The sequence below is a fragment of the Sus scrofa genome, chromosome 18 (assembly GCF_054392235.1).
Source record: "Sus scrofa isolate SSC_HxYL_T2T_F1_AM1 chromosome 18, Sscrofa_HxYL_maternal_Yorkshire_Landrace_v2.0, whole genome shotgun sequence".
In the NCBI taxonomy this organism is placed as follows: Eukaryota; Metazoa; Chordata; class Mammalia; order Artiodactyla; family Suidae; genus Sus; species Sus scrofa.
In genome coordinates this window covers 41,837,776-41,857,384 of record NC_139400.1, presented here as the reverse complement: position 1 = coordinate 41,857,384, position 19,609 = coordinate 41,837,776, and the positions used below count along the sequence as shown (strand labels likewise).

The 19,609-nt window shown below is 33.7% G+C and overlaps 1 protein-coding gene across 5 annotated transcripts in view; it reads right to left on the bottom strand.

The window, feature by feature from the left end:
- Positions 1 to 348: 348 nt before the first annotated feature.
- TMEM168 (transmembrane protein 168) overlaps positions 349 to 19,609 on the bottom strand; it is a 31,376-nt gene continuing 12,115 nt past the window's right edge. For 4 of the 5 annotated variants that reach the window (XM_005673235.4, XM_085005755.1, XM_085005756.1 and 1 more), the window contains 3 exons: positions 14,481 to 14,623; positions 11,808 to 12,082; positions 349 to 2,382 (listed from right to left, as the gene is read on the bottom strand). In XM_005673235.4, coding sequence (XP_005673292.1) covers positions 1,835 to 2,382; positions 11,808 to 12,082; positions 14,481 to 14,623 — 966 coding nt within the window. In that variant the 3' untranslated portion in view covers positions 349 to 1,834. The remainder of the gene's footprint in view (positions 2,383 to 11,807; positions 12,083 to 14,480; positions 14,624 to 19,609) is intronic. The other variant, XR_014834202.1, reaches the window with a different exon arrangement.

The window sequence follows — 19,609 nt, the reverse complement described above, 5'->3', positions numbered from 1 at the left end:
TAGTAAAATTTTAATACCACTTTATAAAGAATGTAAGCTATACTTTTATATTTGGCTTTCTCAGTAAAGAGATATAAGCTTTTGTTCGAGTGAATTTGCTCAGGAATTTAAATGAGATTTTAATTTAACCACATCTTGTAGCTGTAAGCTCATAATTTTAACACTTGGCTTTTCTGCTACACTATTTATGAATAGTAATGAAACACTATACTGTTTGATTTGGTTGATGTTAATATAAACATGTAACCAAATATTGGAAAAATCAACCTGCTACTTACTAAACATGAACTCTAGTTCATGAACACTTTTGTGACCATCCCTGTCAGTACAGATAGTGAACAACTGTTATTTATTTGCACATTATATGTCAAAAATTAATTTTTGACAAAATTTTATTCAGAACATTAGGAAAATCATACTCAAAACATAGAAATAATCAGACTATATAACAATGCTGCATAGATAGTGGTATACAAGTTCCCTGACGCTAAGTGACTTCCTAACTAAAACTTCAATTTTCAAGTCACCAGGTAGAAAATGGTAGAGGCATTATTTCCTCTCTCTGAGGCTAGAAAAATGGCTTTTGATGGTGAGAAGTCACACCATTTAAACAACAAAGATTAGATTATCCCCTAATGTAATTTTTCTCCCTTCTTGTTATTTCTCAGAGATGAAAACTTAGAATGTAAGGATTACTGGAAGGGAACAGAAGGTAAATTACCTCTTAGGAGATACTCTGATCCTTGCTTGCTTTAATCAGATAAAACACTGAATCAAGTTTTAAAAATTTCAACCACACCATTCTGCTGAACTAAAATCATCAATACGAATACTTTTTTTTACATAATACATGTATACAAGAAAAAAAAAAAAAATGACCTGTTTCCAATCCTTTGACCTTCAGTTGAAAAAAATGTTACCACTAAAGAGGATTTGAAAAATAGTTTTCATGGCAGAGCATTAACTCTGAAAAGATTAAAATCGCTTCTGAATACAGAAAATAGCCTAAATCAATGACAACGTGCTAGATTTCTTTCCTAAGACTAATTTTAGAAGGGAAGACAATTTATCTGGAACGAATTTGTAGCTGAAAACATTGTTACCCTGAGAAAGACTCTTTGCCAGTGCTTTCAGAGGCCCCCAACAAGGCTTGAAGGAGCAATGTGTAGGCTCTAGCTTCTTACAGTTACCCACATGAAGAATGTTTTGACCTAAATAGTGATTTGGGCTTCTCTGTGATACCGGTAACAGGTCACATCCAAGAATCTAAATGTGATGGACTATAAGCAAATTTTGCATTCATTTTAAGCAGACTTCTTCCTTTTTTCCTTTTCTATGAAAGAGTCTGTAATGCTTCAAATGGTCTTGGACCCAAACCTACTGTTCACAAAAAATAATCTTCTATAAGCAAATTGGTAGTTTTCTTATATAACAGTAAACAAATTGTCCGGTTTACATTCTCTAATCTATGCCTAGAAAATAAGGCATCAGTAATTCTTCATTGGCCACTGCAGAGCAGAGACAAGGGTCTCCTTTCTAATCAGAGGCATATGCAAACATTCCTCAAAGTGCATTGTAATTATTTTTAACATCTCTTATACATGTACAAAGTCAGCATCTGTGACTCCCTACATACTTTTAGTACAAAATAATGCTTATTTCCAACACCTTACATACACCATAATTACTTGAGAAAAGATAAAATGAGAACACAACAGAAGTAGCAAGATTTTTTTTTTTTTTTTTTTTTACAAATAAAAATATACAAAAAAATGGCAAGTTAGCGATAACTGGTAGTACGTACTCTCAGTAATATTCCACTCTGGGTTCCAAATTAAGATTTAACAAGTTTGAAGCCTTGTCCTGTGTCCAGCACAGTAGGAAGAAACCAACTCATTTTTAATCTTTTCAAGCACCTAAAACAAGTTTTGCAGATCCAAAAGAGGTTCAGACCACACAACCAATTTGCCAAATGCACTAGTGGATATGTAATACGAGGAAAGTGTAACATCCAGTGTTTGGCCACATCACTTCCTGTTGGCAAATGCAGGGTGTAATCACTCCACCGTTTTGACACGCCATACACTGCTTTCACTGTGCGTCCCTTTTCAGTCCAGCAGATGTTATTACTGGAGTTGCAGTTATATTCTACCCAGTCCTTTGTAAAGTCACCCAGCTGTGGCGGGTCAGCTTCTTCAATATCTACTGGCTTTGTCAACTCTGCTCCTTGCACTGCGATATACTGGTCATTGATTTTTCTCACTTCTTTCACCCAAGGAATTGAATTCTCACTGTCTAATATGATAATGAGTCGGGAACAGAAGGAACCATTCTTTTCTCGCCACCATTCTAAAAGTGTGTCAAGGCGTAGTATGTCTCCACCTGAGAAGAAAAGAAAATTCAGTACAGCAAGAATTTCTGACATCTCTTACTAAGAAGACTCTTTTGTGTACTTTTTTAAAATTACAGTTGATTTACAATTGTCCGTAAATTTCTGCTGTAGAGCAAAGTGACCCAATCATATATATATATACACATTCTTTTTCTATCTTCCATCATGTTCCATAACAAGTAATTAGATATAGTTCCCTGTAATATACAGCAGGATCTCATTGCTCATCCACTACAAAAGTAATAGTTTGCATCTACTAACCTCAAACTCCCAGGCCTTCCCATTCCCTCCCCATTCCCCTTGGCAACCACAAGTCTGTTCTCCATGAGTTAGTTTCTTTTACGATAGAAAGGTTCATTTGTGTCATATATTAAATTCCAGATATAAGTGATATCATATGGTTTTTGTCTTTCCCCTCTGACTTACCTCACTTAGTATAATTACTGTTTCTAGTTCCATCTATGTTGCTGCAAATGGCATTCTTTTGTTCTTTTTTATGGCTGAGTAGTATTTCATTGTGTATATATACCACATCTTCTTAATCCATTCATCTGTCAGTGGACATTTAGGTTGTTTCCCTACCTTGACTATTGTGAATAGTGCTGCTATGAACAAAAGGGGGCATGTTGTATCTTTTTCAATGAAAGTGTTGTCTGGACATATGCCCCAGAGTGGGATTGCTGGGTCATATGGTAGTTGTGTTTTTAGTTTTCCAAGATACCTCTATACTGTTTTCCATAGCGGTTATACCAATTTACATTGCCATCAACAGTGAGAGGGTACCCTTTTCTTCACTCCCTCTCCAGCATTTGTTATTAGTAGACTTACTAATGATGAGCATTCTGACCAGGGTGAAGTGGCACCTTATTGTAGTTTTGATTTGCATTTCTCTAATAATTTGTGAAGTTGATCATTTTTTCAGTATCTGTTGGCCATCTGTGTATCTTCTTTGGAGAAATGTCTATTCAGGTCCTCTGCCCTTTTTTCAACTGCATTGTTTCTTTTTTTGCTGTTGAGTTGTATGAGTTGTTTGTATATTTTGGAGATTAAGTCCTATCAGTTGCATCATTTGAAACTATTTTCTCCCATTTGTAGGCTTTTTTTTAAAATTGTTTTCTTTGCTATGCAAAAGCTTGTCAGTTTGATTAGGTCTCATTGGTTTATTTTTGCTTTTATTTCTGTTGCTTTGGGAGACTGACCTGAGAAAACATCTCTAAGGTTGATGTCAGAGAATGTTTTGCCTATGTTCTCTTCTATGGGTTTTATGGTGTCTTGTCTCATCTTTAAGTCTTTAAGCCATTTTGAGTTTATTTTTGTGCATGGTATGAGAGTGTATTCTAGTTTCATTGATTTACATGTGGCTGTCCAGTTTTCCCAGCACCACCTGCTGAAGAGACTGTCTTTTGCCCATTTTATATTCTTGCCTCATTTTCAAAGATTAATTGACCATAGGTATCTGGGTTTATTTCTGGGTTCCCTATTCGGGTCTGTTGGTTGGTATGTCTGTTTGGTACCAGTACCACACTGTCTTACACTGTAGCTGTGTAATATCGTGTGAAGTCTGAGAGAGTTATGCCGCCTGCTTGGTTTTTGTTCCTCAGGATTGCTTTGGCAATTCTGGTCTTTCATGGTTACATATAAACTTTTGGATTGTTTGTTCTAGTTCTGTGAAAAATGACATGGGTAATTTGATAGGGATTACCTTGAATCTATAGATTGCTTTGGGTAGTATGACCATTTTTACAATATTAATTTTTGCAATCCAGGAGCATGGAATATCTTTCCATTTCTTTACATCCTCTTTAAGTTCCTTGATAAGTGTTTTATAGTTCTCAGCATGTAAGTCTTTTACCGCCTTAGTTAGGTTTATTCCTAGGTATTTGATTTTTTGGGATGCAATTTTAAAAGGTATTTTTATATTCCTTTTCTAATACAGAAATCCAACTGATTTCTCAATGTTAATCTTGTGTACTGCTACTCTGCTGAATTCATTGATCAGCTGCAGCAGTTTCTGTGTGGAGTCCTTAGAGTTTTCTATTTCTATATATAGTATCTGTCATCTGCATAGAGTGGCAATTTTACCACTTCTTTTCCTATTTGGATACCTTTTATTTCTTTCGTTTGTCTGATTGCTGTGGCTAGGATTAACAATACTGTGTTGAATGAACGTGGTGAGAGTGGGCATCCTTATCTTGTTCCAGATTTTAGTGGGAAGGCTTTCAGCTTTTCTCTGTTGAGTAGCATACTGGCTGTGGGTTTGTCATAAATGGCTTTTATTATGTTATACCCACTTTGGTAAGAGTTTTTATGAATGGACGTTGGATTTTTTTTGTCAAATGCTTTTTCTGCGTCTATTCAGATGATCATGTGGCTTTTGACTTCTGAGGGTTTTAATGATTTTTATTTTTTTCATCATAGCTGGTTTACAGTGTTCTGCCAATTTTCTACTGTACAGCAAGGTGACCCAGTCACACACACATATATACATTCTTTTTCTCATATCATGCTCCATCATAAGTGACTAGATATAGTTACCAGTGCTACACAGCAGGATCTCATTGCTTATCCATTCCAAAGGCAATAGTTTGCCTCTATTAACCCCAGATTCCCAGTCCATCCCACTTCCTCCCCGTCTCCCCTGGAAACCACAAGTCTTTCCTCCAAGTCTATTCTTTTCTTTTGTTAATGTGGTGTATGGCATTGATTGATCTGCATATGTTGAACCATCCTTGTAAACTTGGGATGAATCCCACTTGGTCGTGGTATATGATCTTTTTTATGTGTTGCTGGATTCGGCTGGCTAAAATTTTGTTGAGAAATTTTGAATCTATATTCATCAAGGATTTTGGCCTATAATTTTCTTTTGTGGTAGTAACTTTGATTTTGGTATTAGATTGATGGTGGCTTCATAAAATGTCTTTGGGATTATTCCTTCTTCTTCAACCTTTTGGAAAAGTTTAGGAAGGATGAGTATTAGTTCTTCTTTGTATGTTTGGCAGAATTCACCTGTGATCTGGTCCTTGACTTTTGTTTGTGGGGAGTGTTGTTTTGTATAACATATTCAATTTCATTTCTAGTGACTGGTCTGTCCAATTGATCTACTTCTTTTTTTGTTTTTGTCTTTTCGCTTTTTCTAGGGCCACTCCCGCAACATATGGAGGTTCTCAGGCTAGGGGTCAAATCGGAGCTGTAGCCACTGGCCTATGCCAGAGCCACAGCAACTCGGGATCCGAGCCTTGTCTGTGACCTACACCACAGCTCACGACATTGCCAGATCCTTAACCCACTGAGCAAGGCCAGGAATTGAACCCGCAACCTCATGGTTCCTAGTTGGATTTGTTAACCATTGAGCCAGAGTGGGAACTTCTGATCTATTTCTTCTTGATTAAGTTTTGGTGGGATGAATGTCTCTAGAAAGTTGTCCATTTCTTCTCGGTTGTCAAATTTGTTGGCATAAAATTATTCACAGTATTCTCTGTTTTTTTTTTTTTTTTTTTTTTTTTTTTTTTTTTTGTGGTATTTCTGCAGTATCCATTGAGATTTATCCTTTTTCATTTATTATGTCGAGTTCTTTCTTTCCTCTTCTTGGTGAGTCTGCCAGAAGTTTCCCGTCAATTTTGTTTACCCTTTCAAAGACCCAGCTCTTGGTTTTACTGATTTTTTTTCCTATTTTTTTTTTTTTTGAATCTCTATTTTATTGATTTCCTCTCTGATCTTTATGATTTCCTTTCTTCTGCTGATTTTAGGTTTTGTTTGTTCTTCTTTTTTTCTAATTAGGTGGTGGGTTAAGTTGTTCACTTGAGATTTTTCTTCTTTTTTGAGGAAGGCTTGTGTTGCTATGAAATTCCCTCTAAGCACTGTTTTTGTGGCATCCCATAGATTTTAAATGGTTGTGTTTTCATCATTTGTCTTGGCGTACTTTTAAATTTCCCATTTGATTTCCTTGTTGATGTATTGCTTTTTAGTAGCGTGTTGTTTAGTCTTTATCTAGTCAGTTTTTTCTCATTTCTTTTCCTGGGGTTGGTTTCTAGTTTCATGAGAAGATACTTGAAATAATTTCTCTACTCTTAAATTTGTTGAGGTTATTTTTGTGTCCCAGTATGTCGTCAATCCCGAGAACGTTCCATGCGCACTTGAAAACAATGTATATTCTGATTTTTTTTGGCTGTAATGTCCTGAAAATGTCAATTAAGTCTAATTTTTCTATTGTGTCATTTAGGGTCTCTGTCACCTTACTGATTTTCTGTCTAGAGGATCTGTCCACTGATGTGAGTGGGATGTTAAAGTCTCCTACTTATTACTGTATTCCATTGCTTTCTCCTTTTATGTTTGTTAGTATGTATTTGGGTGCTCCTATATTAGGGGCATGTATATTGACGAGTGTAATATCCTCTTCTTGAATTTTGATTTTTATCATTAAATGGTGTCTTTATCTTTCTTTATGGCCTTTGTTTTAAGTCTATTTTGTGTGATATGAGTATTACAATTCCTGCTTTCCTGTCTTTTCCATTCACATGAAACATCTTTTTCCATTCCCTCCCTTTCAATGTATGTATGTCCTTTGCCCTAAGGTGAGTCTCTCATAGGCAGCGTATTTCAGGGTCTTGTTTTTTAATCCAGTCTGCCACTCTATGTCTTTTGATTGGAGCATTCTGTCCATTGACATTTAAGGTACTTATTGATAAATACATATTTCTTGCCATTTTAAACCTTGTTTTCCAGTTGATTCTATGTTTCTCCTTTCTTCTTTCTTTTTTTAAGTGTATTTTCTTTAAATTCTTAAAATTAAATATGTAAGTAAAACAACCCCCCCAAAAACAAAAACATAGAAGGAGCCTGCCTTTCAAAATATCTTTTTAGAAGAATTTTTAAAACCAGAAAACACTTTCAGCTTCAGGTAAAAAACAAACAGAAAACCCTGAACCCCTAATCATCCTGTCAATCACATTATTATTTTATAAAATTAAATTTAGTGAACAAAATTAAATTTAGTGAACAAAATTAAAATTATACAGCAAAGCTGCTCTACATTAGGGGCAGGATATTATGGCTTGGAGTCAAATCCAGTCTGCCACCTGTTTTTGCAAAGGCCTGAGAACTAACAATGAATTTTACATTTGTAATGTAATAGCAATAGTTATTTCTGGGTGTTTGGATTTCAGGTGGTTTTTGTTATACTTTATTATTTTCCAAAATTTTTGCATTGAGTATATTTTGCTTTTATAACTAAAAAAAAAATATGCTACAATTTATTAATACAAGCTCCAATAATCTGGCTTCAAAATATATATTTCTATCAAAAGCAGTCATTCTCTTTGTTAAACTATCAAACTGACAATTTGGAGAGAAAGAATCCTTTAGAATCTTTAGGTCATTAAATAATATGACCTCTGAAGCCAGGTGTATCACATTCTTTATGAATAATTAGTACTCTTTTATTCATCAGCCTGCCAGATCTTAAGATTGTGACAATGAAAAATTTGTTTCATGAATTGCTCGTAACGTGCATATAATCTCAGAGGCACTATTTTAATGTTCTTCACATATTACTAATGTATTGCTTCACAAAGACCTCCAGAGATATCTTTTTAAAGACATCAAGCTCACTTTTCATTACTGCCAGTTTTATTAAACTTCTCTGGACATGAGAGGATGACATAGATTACAAGAGTTATACAAATTCCATCTGTCACATAACATCATTGTCTAACTTGCCTTCCACAACTGTTTAAATAAATATTCTTTACCCCTCTATACTAATTCTCTTATATACATGCTCTTTAGATATCAACTAGAGACTTAAAGCAGCATTAAAGTCTTTTACACTATTTCTCTTCTCTTGTTTTGTTTTGCTCCACTTTCTCCTATGAATAGATTCTATGTTGCACTTGGTTTTTGGCCCAGATGCAAAGTACTTACATTTATCTCAGATAACAGCCATCTGATGCAGTTCAAGAGTTTGAGACTGCTTTTTAAAGGCTTTGTTTATCTGTGATAAACTGCTTTAAAGGTTCATCTCCATTTTTTCATTTATTTCTCTCTTGTTATTACCATAATTGTTTTTTACCTTGAAGAAAAGAGGCAAAATTATCAGGTTCTATATTATGAAACCTCATATATGTAAGAAGACTACATATTCTAGGAAGTACTGTGAGTAAAAGTATGGGATAAAGGGCACATACAGATTCTCTTTCTCAATAAGTTCTGGACCTGCTCTTAACTTTCTAGCTCACAGAAAATCCAGTCATGATGTTTCTATTTAAGAGGTTTTTAGAAAGATACTTACTAATACATTTTTAGAGCTTAGAGTTCTGTCACTTGGATTGTAATGAATTAAAGCATTTTCTTCAGAGCAGGGGTGCTTAACAATATTTCTGAGATAGAATTAACCTTCAAGGGCCATCTCAGGCAGGCCCAAGAACTGACTGTAAAGAGGGCTCAGCCTATGGGTCTGGTTTAACTTGCAAATGGGCCAGGTGCCTCAGGCTGTGGGGGAGTATATAGTTGCTAAATTATGGGAGAAAACCTATTTCCCTTGGGAAAGGGGAGGCTTGTCAAGCTATGCTTTCTCCATTGTTTTCTTGTTTGTTTTCTACTTTTACAACAAAGTCTCTCACAAAAAAAGTTACATAATACAGGAACAAATCTTCCTGGCTAATAGAAGAATTCTATAATGGTCAACTTATTAATGACATACTTCCAAAAATGTCATAAAGATACCACTGCAGAATGTAACTGCTAAATATTTACCTAAAATAGAATGCTACTTTAAAGTTTAGGTCTTCATAAATTATTCTTAACTCATAGTGAATAAAAATTTAGGAACTCTAACATATATGCTATTTATCTTGGTGTCTGTTACTTTTCCCAGGAAAAGAAAAATCTAATAAAAATATCAGTAAATCTGAACATCTAGAATTTATTTCCAAAGCTATCTTTAGATAGTTGAAATAAGTTTTAAAAGATTTAAGAAAATGCACCTGTAGAAAAACATTTATGTTAATAAATGTTTAAAATGGTGCTTTTAAAATTATTTTCTGGAGTTCCCGTCGTGGCGCAGTGGTTAACGAATCCGACTAGGAACCATGAGGTTGCGGGTTTGGTCCCTGCCCTTGCTCAGTGGGTTAACGATCCAGTGTTGCCGTGAGCTGTGGTGTAGGTTGCAGACGCGGCTCGGATCCCGCGTTGCTGTGGCTCTGGCATAGGCCAGAGATTACAGCTCCAATTTGACCCCTAGCCTGGGAACCTCCATATGCCGCGGGAGCGGCCCAAGAAATAGCAAAAAGACAAAATAAATAAATAAATAAATAAATAAAATTACTTTCTTATATAACTGAAAACTATGGATATATGTAAGACCATCAAAATTAAGCCTTTTTTCTCCCTATTTGATTTGGGAATATTTTATTATTATAAGCACTGCCATAGTTTTCCCTGCTTTAGGTCTGATATTTATTTCTGTAAAGATTTTTGAATTGACTAGAACTTTTTCCCTTGTGCTCTAAAGTATACAGAATGCTATACTTCACCTGGAATTAAAATATCTTTAAAGGTTAAAAAGTTATTTTATACATGGTGTTATTAAAAAATTATAGGTCAAGTAAATGATTTTACAAACTGTTGAAGTAGATTTAATGTTGACTAGCTTCCTCTACACCACAGTATTTGAAAAATGGGTTTACCATGCTAACAAAATACCTACTTAACTAGAACGTTTCTTTACCTCCATGGTTTTCACCTTTGGTGGCAACATGGCACAGTGTGGGGGTGTGTGCGTGTGTACTCATGTATGTATGGGATTTTAGGGGTCAAGCTGATGTGGGCTTGAATCATGGTTTCATCACTAAGTAGTAGTCTGACCACTGGCTTTCATTTCATCCTTTGAAAAATGAACATAGAAGTGATAGTATTTACCTCAAAGAATTAAATCTAATAATGTGTAAAAAGTACCAAGCAGAGTAGCTGTGCTTCAAATGTACCAAGTACTAATTTGCCTTTACTCCTTCTAGACAGCCATTGAGTTACTCAATACTTATTAGCAAATTCAAAAAATTATAAAAGTATTTTTATGACAAAACCTTCATCACCAATCTGGAATGAAATTAGTGAGACCATGATGGTTTGACATCATCTCTATTTTAATCCTGGAGTTTGTTTCCTTTTCTGTGGAATTCTTATATTGGTGCTCTGTAATGCTTCTGTTTATATTTTTCTTTGATATGAATATCTTCTTATACTTTATGATTATTGTTTGTGTTTGTGGTGTAAAAATCTAAATTATCTTAAAGAAAAAAAAGTAGAGTATAATTAAGTCTAAAAGAACTATTTTTTTTTTTAATTGTTATTTAGTATTTTTAGAGCTACACCCATGGCACATGGAAGTTCCAGGCTAAGGATCGAATAAGAGCCACAGCCGCCGGCCTACACCACAGCCACAGCAACGCCAGATCTGAGCCATGACTGTAACCTACACCACAGCTCATGGCAACGCCAGATCCTTAACCCACTGAGTGAGGCCAGGGATTGAACCTGCATCAATCCACTGAGCAAGGCCAGGGATTGGAACCCGCATCCTCATGGATACTAGCTGGGTTCATTACTGCTGAGCCGCATGGAACTCCTAAAAGAAGCATTTCTAATCTAAACTAGAAAATTACCCCCCCTTTTTTCATGATTCAATGATTCATTCCATCTATCTATTACTTAAGTATCTCCTATTACATGCCAGGCTTTCCTGTAGGCACCGCAAGTAATTCATAAAATAAAGCCTTTGACTTACAGGCTCTCTATTCTAGTTTGGAAGACCAACAAAACAACTTATATATAAATTTCATCTTTCCCTTAGCAGGGAGGTTTAATATTACTCCCTCTAAATGCAGATGAAAGAACTGAAACTGAGAGAAGAAATTTGCTTAAAACACTGTTGGGGCAAATTAGGGCGAGAACCAAGTTCTCCTGTCCTAAGCACTACTCCGACCATAACATATCACTTACTGCTTAAAATCATGGTGAGTTTTCTAACATAAATAAAACTGCACATGTGAGGAACTACTGAAATCAACATCCTCAAGATTTAAAGCCTTAGAAGTTTAGTCTGGCAAGTCAATCAGCTTCTGAAAAATGTAACTATATTTAATAATTCTGAAAATAGTTTAAAGGGAAATTACTTATAAGTCTCATGTCAAGCAGTCAAGCCTTCTAATACAAAACATAATTCTGAAAACCTTTAGCAATTACTAAAATTATGCTAAACAAGTATGCTAGAGAAAAGGAAAACAAAACAGTCATTTGTATACTTGGTAAACTGTGAAGTAGGAATTGAGAATTCTGGAAACTTAAAGTTTCAGTGTGACGGACAGAGTTCCATGAATAGGTATATCTTCACAATAGTGAAACTGCCTGCAAGTGGACTTACCTGCAAGAGCCCACTCTCCTGTACCATGGGTATGTCCACTGTAATACAAAATGTATGTATCGTGTCTAGGGCCATCCACAGTCCGAAGTTCAAGGAAAGCTTTCAGTTTGGAATGCAGAGTATCAAAAGACAGTCCACTTGTGGAATAGTCACATCCATATGTCTCAATCATGTGATATGCAAAAAATCTTTGGATAGCATTCAGCATTCCAGTAGACCTCAAATTTAACTCTTGTACATGTTCTGGTGGAAGAAGTGTTGGCTGACCATCAGGACTGAAGAAGGAGGGGAAAAAAAGATTATTTTGATATTTAAGAAGTATACATTCTATGTCACATTCCCATTCTTCGTTTATAATAAATTATCTAAGAATTCTAAGTTGCTGCAAACTAAATGGCAGGATTTAAAAAATCTTTCCTAAATTTCCTGTAGTGCCAAGAATTAAGCTTGGAAAATCAAAGCCTCATTTCTAAAAATTATGTTTCTTATTGATAAAAAAATAATAAGCACACTGAAAGCTGGAGGAGTATCTCCAAATATAGGTAGTACTATTCTTCATTCTTTATTCATATCTTCTTTCCACATGACAGATATTAACCAAGACTTTAAAAAGCAAGACTGTATTAATTTTACCCCAAAAGTGTTTCAAGAACATCTTGGATGGGAATCATAATTACTTTGTCCTTGAGAAAAAAAATTTGCAAAGTATGGAAGCAATATTTTAAATTATATTTAATTTTGCACTGAAAAAGACAATCTTTATAAAGCTGTATTTAGGAGTTCCCATTGTGGCTCATCGGAAACGAATCTGACTAGGATCCATGAGGATGCAAGTTTGATCCCTGGCTTCACTCAGTGGGTTAAGGATCTGGCATTGCCGTGAGCTGTGATGTAGGCTGCAGATGCGGCTTGGATCAGGTGTTGCTGTGGCTATGGTGTAGGTCGGCAGCTGTTGCTCTGATTTGACCCCTAGCCTGAGAACCCCTATATGCTGCGGGTGTGGCCCTAAAAAGCAAAGAAATAAATAAGTAAATAAATAAAAAAGTTGTGTTCAGGTTTTACTAACTGATAAAAGAACTTACCTTTTAATAAATGATAGTTTAAAACAATTGTTAAAATTTAGGTCTCTTGCTTTATACTATGTACTAAATACTAATTGTAGACTTAGACCTGATCCCAGAACACATGCAAAAATGCAAAACAGTAGTCTAGTCAAGATGATAAATCAAGTCTTAAACTACAGAACCAAATCAATTTTGAGGAAGAAAAAAATCAATACTTCTATCCAGAAACAAGATTTCTGCTAGGAAGTTTGAAAATTTTGTTTCATATATTATCAATACTATAAAATTTTCATCAAAAGAATAAAACATTTTGTCCCATATTTGTGTCATTTGATAGCTACAAAAAAGCAAAAGAATAAACAACACATAATCAAAAATTATAATGGAATAAAAATCTAACTGTGCAAATTACTATTTCCACATGTTCTTTCTGCAGAGTTATCACATCTTACTCTATGGGATACTTTTAAATGTATTTCTTTTACTTCTCATGAGAATCTTCAACTTTTTAATCAAGCCTTTAATATGGAAGAAAATATTTACTACAAATAGTCTATTTCGTATTTTTATGTCAAATATTTGAAATCATATAAAAACTTGATTTCAAGTCTTCCCCCACCCCGCCAAGGAAATCACAATGAATACTTATTTGGTCATCAGAATTCATTAATGGCAAGGAATTATTTTTTTCTATTTCAAAGGTACTTAACTATAAAATAAAAGTAAAAATTTGGCAATACTTACAGATTCAAAAGATTTGCCATACATTTGGGTTCAAAATTATTATGAAATAAAACTGGAATTGAACATGTAACTTCATTGCCATTGTTTCTGAATTCCTAGTATTTATATGACATTTTCTAGTGGACAGTGTTTTTAAATTCATATTCTCATTAGCTCTTCATACCATTCCTCTGCTATGGGCAGAATGATAGTTTGTATTTTATTTCATTTTTGCTTTTTAGGGCCACACCCGCAGCATATGGAGGTTCCCAGGCTAGGGGTCTAATCAGAACTACAATGGCCGGCCTGTGCCACAACCACAGCAACGCCAGATCCAAGCTGCGTCTGAGACCTACACCAGAGCTCGTGGCAACACGGGATCCTTAACCCACTGAGTGAGGCCAAGGATCGAACCAGCAACCTCATGGTTCCTATTCAGATTTGTTTCCATTGCTCCCTGATGCGAACTCCTATTGTTTGCATTTTAGATAAAGACACTAAAGTTCAGAGAAGTTATGGTTTACCCAAGGTAACACAGAACTAGAATTTAGGATGCTCAGGGCCAGTGTACATTCTATAATACTTCACCATGTTGTTTCATAGGACATTTTCTTAAACAAGATATCCTTCTCTAAAAACAAAGTATATTTTCTGATTTTTAGTTAAAATACAAGCTAATCACATTTATCAAAAAGTTTTAATTGAATGTTTAAGATTATATTGTTACTCAGAATAGATAAGTTTTTAAACATTTGGAATAAATTAAAAAATGCAAGAGATTATATTTTGAGAATATTACAGTTTTGAAAAAATGAGCTATCATCTTATATTCATACAAGTATTTAAGAGTCAAGTAGCTATTACTAAATAAACTAGGTTACTGTACCTGCAGAAGTTGGTGGGAATCACAATAGCATATCCAACAGATGTTCCTCCTAAACAGTTACCCAATTCATGGAAGAGACCATGAGCCATGGATTCCAATGGTAAAACAATTAGAAACATGCTCAAGAAGATTCCATTTGTTGGCTAAAAAAAAGTTTAAAATAGCATGTTTACAAAGTATGTGACTGAACTTATGTATGTATGTGTGTGTGTATATACATATATATATATATATATATACTTACATACATGTATATTTATTTATCTTTTGCCCATACTTCCAAAAAGGATAAAAGGACAATGACCTAAAAACCATTATAAGTTGAAAGAGCAAAGAATACATGGATAAAAACAAACCCTAAATTTATCTCTAAGCTCTTTGGAAGTCGTGGCAAAACAAATAGAGCATATCATGCTTTTTTAAATTTGTCAAATGACATCCCACCCAAAAGAAGACAAAATAAAAATACAACCATTCTTGAATGACAGAGAAAAAGCCAGAAACAAATCCTTTCCTGTTAAAACCGACATGCTCTAAATTGTTTTTCAAATAACACAATTACTTATGAGAAAATATATTTTAGAAGGGTTTTCTTTTTCCCTGTGAAAAGTCTAGAAATTAAAAACCTTCAAATCCTAAAGCTATCAAAATGAATTCCACTCATATTAAATTTATAACAGTTTTCCTTTGACAAGTTTTAGACTTTCTCTAGAGTAAATTCAAAACTATAAAAAAAAATTAAGGATATTTAAGAAAACTAAAAACAGAATGGAAAGAGGCAGGAGAAATATTTTAACAGCATTAGGTAGTATTTGCAATGAAAAGAAACAAACAAAAAGAACTCACTTAAATGAAAAAAAAACAAAACCAAAAACGAAAGGATTAGAGTCATTCAGTCCTAATCTATATTTTTACAGTTCAGATTAATATTCCACATTCTTTGTATTGCTACTGCACATACTACACAGTTATGTGCCTATGTGCATGAGTAAGAAGTGGTTCATTTGATCAGCATTTCAATAAAAAAGATAACTCCCCAAATGGAAATATGGATATAATGCCCAATTTAGAGTACATTTTGTGTTACCAAATATATAAATTATACATTATATGCTCAATTTAGAAACAAAATAAGTAAAAAGATATGATTAGAATGATTCCAAGTAGCATTATCCATACACAGTGAACTTTTAAAAATGTGTCCAGACGTCATGCAATTTATATTCACAAATACTTATTTTTATCAAAGTGGGATTACATAATGTTCTGCAAACTTTTAAATATATTATAAGCCTACTAAATCCTAAATTATTTGTTCAGACCAAATGGTGTTCTTAACATATTTATAATACTTTAATTAGCTGATTCCCCACTGTTTGTATTTAGATTCCTTTTAATTTTCCTCTATGATAAAACCAGTATAAATATCAAGTTCTCTGATTATTATGTTAAATATCATTGATCATTTGGGTTTTGTCTTTGGTTAAGTATTAAATATTTTGCCATGCGGCTGCCTTTCCATCATTGATTTGAGTTTCATTGCACTGTTGGTTCCACAGTTCATTGAGTTCATTGCAACGTAAATACCTTCCCCACTCTGACTTTGTTAATGCTGTTACTGCTTCTTAAGTGTAATGTAGTCATTTTGTGCCTTGTTAAATCTTCCTCCATCCAAAGGTCAAGAAAGTATTTTATATTACCCTCAAAAGGCTTTACTGTTTTGCACTTTGCATTTGAATCAACACAAACTGAACTGATTTTTATGCTAATGGTCCAAATTAAGTCTTTTATATGAACGTCCAATTGTCTAATTACCAGTAACTGAAAATCTCAACCATTCTACCTTACTGTACCATCTCTGTCATAAATCAGGAATTCTGATATTTGTTTTTGTACTGTACTGTTTCACTGACCTATCTATCCTTTCAAATATTTCCTTGTGCTTTCATTTCTTGTTTTCTTTCTAGGACTTCAGTAAAACTCACATGAGATCACAAGGTATTACCCTCTTTGAATCTTACCCTTTTCTTCTGTGTTTTCCCTATTTTTTCCTTCTTTGAGCTTCTTCCATTGCTTCTTCTGAACTATATTTTCCAGTTAACTAATGCTCATTTCTCATTTGTCTAATCTGTTAAATTTGTACAGTAAATGCATTTCAGGTATTTTATTTTCTTATTCCACAACTTTCCTCTAGTTCTTTTTCAAATCTGCTTTGTAACTTTTTTATACTTTCCAACTTCCTATCATTATGCAGTATCTCTGCTTTTATTTTTCTTCCACTTACCAAGTATGATGGCTTTCTCTGTGTTTGATAATTCCAGTATCTCAAGACTTTTCAGTCTATTTTCTTTTGGTTCTGCTACTCCTGGCTCTTAATTCTATGTGTGTGTGTACGGTTACATTTATTAGCTGAACACCATATGCAAAAAAAGTTATATACTAATTTCAGACCTAGGATAATTATACCTCCTCCAAGAGGATTTTTGTTTCTTAAAGGGTGCTGGGGGCATTACCAGTCTAGATATCTTACTCCAGATTTGACCACTTACTCCAGGTTAGATCACTAGGATGATCCAATGTTAGGATGTAAATTCATGACTGATGTCGTGTACATGGCTCCATCCTTTTCCTTTAATGTGCCATCTTAAATTGGGAGGTAAGTTACCAGGGACCCTACCTCTGAAGCTCCTCTTGATTTTTGCTCCTCTTGACAGCAGCATAAGTACAGATCAGTGTGAAAACTGTTTCCTCTATAACAATGTCTGTAAAGCATGGTATTGAGTTTCGTATCCCAAAAGGGACAGTATCATTTTTTCACACATCTTCTTTCAGTGGAGTTTTACAGTCTTCATAAAAATTTCCTAAATTTCTTTTAAACCAATTTATAGCCATTTTATGTTTCTGTTGTTCTATGAGTAGAATTATTTCCTTACATTTTCTAACTGATTATTGATTTCCAAGATACTGATTTGTGTAAATTTACATGTTATCATTTGCCACCTAAATGGTATTAAAATATATTTCCGTTATCACTTCTTTCCTCATATTCAACTTATGTAAGTTCAAGAGAATTTATATAGTTTTTATACTGGTTGGGTTAATGATAAATGTATCAATGAGCAAAATCACCCTTTTATAACATAGTTTACAACTTTCAAGATGCAACAATTCTCATAATTATTACTATAGCAACTTCAAGGGTTTTTCAGTTAACCCTTAGGCTTACCAGGTAATCATCTTATCTATAAATATTGATAATTTCATTACTTTCTTTTCAATTTCTAAAACTTCTATTGTCTATGTTGTTCTGCTTTAAAAGAAAATGCTTTGACCAATTAAACCTTTGTTTATATTAAAGTATTTCAGTGGACAGGGAACTCTCCTATATTGATGGCCAACTGTACTACACCATGAATAGAAAGGACTGCAAATTTTGTTATTCACAGGGGGTACTGGAAGCAATCTCCTGGAGATACTGAGGAAGAGCTGTACTTTCAAATTACATCAGCCATTTATAAAAAATAATCACTAAATAACATCACCAATACTTCTACCTACAATTTTACATAACTAGTGTTTCTCTGATCCAGGTAGCAATATAAGCAATATAAAAAACTAAGTAATTCACTGTGTTATAATTTATAGCAAGGGTCACAAAAGCTTTCAGGAGTTAGAAAAGCAAATATGTGAAGCAGCTGTAGAAGTAACAAGCAGTGGTAAGGATTGTAAAGGCAAATGCATTGCTACCTAAAAGTAAACAGTTCATTTTAAAAAAATGTTCTGGACAAATAAAAATGTGTCTACTCAATAATCTTACAGTCATGCCTGTTTACTGTGGTATGAGGACATAATTACAAGATTAAAAAAAAAAAGCAGAAACAAGGAAATACCATCCTTAAAAACAAACAAACAAACAAAAAAACTCTGCACATTAATCCTTAAATAGGATAGTTTTTAGAAGCAAGAATGAGAAATTCAGGTTTATAAATAGCCTTTTGTACAAGAGTGATCAGGAAATTTCATGACAGGAAAGAATGTATATATCAAACAAAATTTATAAATATTAAGGAATTTGATATTCTACTTAAAGTGGGAACTAAATTTACCATGTAAATGGTAAAAGATTAGAATGCTGTACCATCAAAATATATTATTTTTGTTTTGTTTAGTCAACCCATCTTTAAAACTTATTAATTTGCTACCTATCGATTTTTCTTATTTCATACAGAAATGAGAATGAAAATTCTCATTCCTGAAAGCAGGCCTAGAAATATTTATTTTAAACTTGGATCTATTTATCTAAATAGGTCAATTATAGAGACTAGCCTTTCTATATTCATATGTATAGAATACCAATGATTATTACTGACTTCTGCATTAAAGAATCTTATAAAGCTACAAGTACTAAGATTTTTGTTGTGAAATTAAAATACAGTTTCTACCATTAGAAAAGGGTATTAAACAGTTTATAACTTCGCAGTGAACTGCCTAAACGATAAAGTTAATTTCTAATCAACCTGCAGATAACTCAAGTAGTAAGTCTAATTAATTTTTAAAAAGCAAATGTATCAGGAACAAAATCATTAAATACAACTACTTTTAGTGAGTTTAAAGAAACAACATTAAATATACTATCAAGAAAACACACAGACAGAAGTGGACGGTTTAACTATACAAAAAATTTGCATTGTTAACTGACGGCAAGTATGTCCAAGGGAAGCCAAAATAAATTTATGATGTTTTATCCATTCACTACATTCAGAAAGCTTCAATTTTACTGGCCTGCAACCCTTTATTCAAAACTTCAACCTAAAAGTCATTTATGACGTTGGAGTATAACTTACAGTTCAAGCAACTCCCTATAACAAATGAGATCAACTTACTTGATCAAAACTAGTTAAGTATGGTACTTTTCTTCCTTTGCTTCTATAAATCACTCTAAGCTCACTATCAAACTTTAAGATATGGTTCAAATTTCAAAGCAGATATAAGCTGAACATAATAGCAGACTAATAAACAACTTTAATATTCACTGCATAAAAGTAGTTATTAGTTAATGTCTATTCAGGCTGGGCTTTCAACTCATGGTCAAGATATTATTTTCATACCCTAAAAATTTCTCAGGTAAT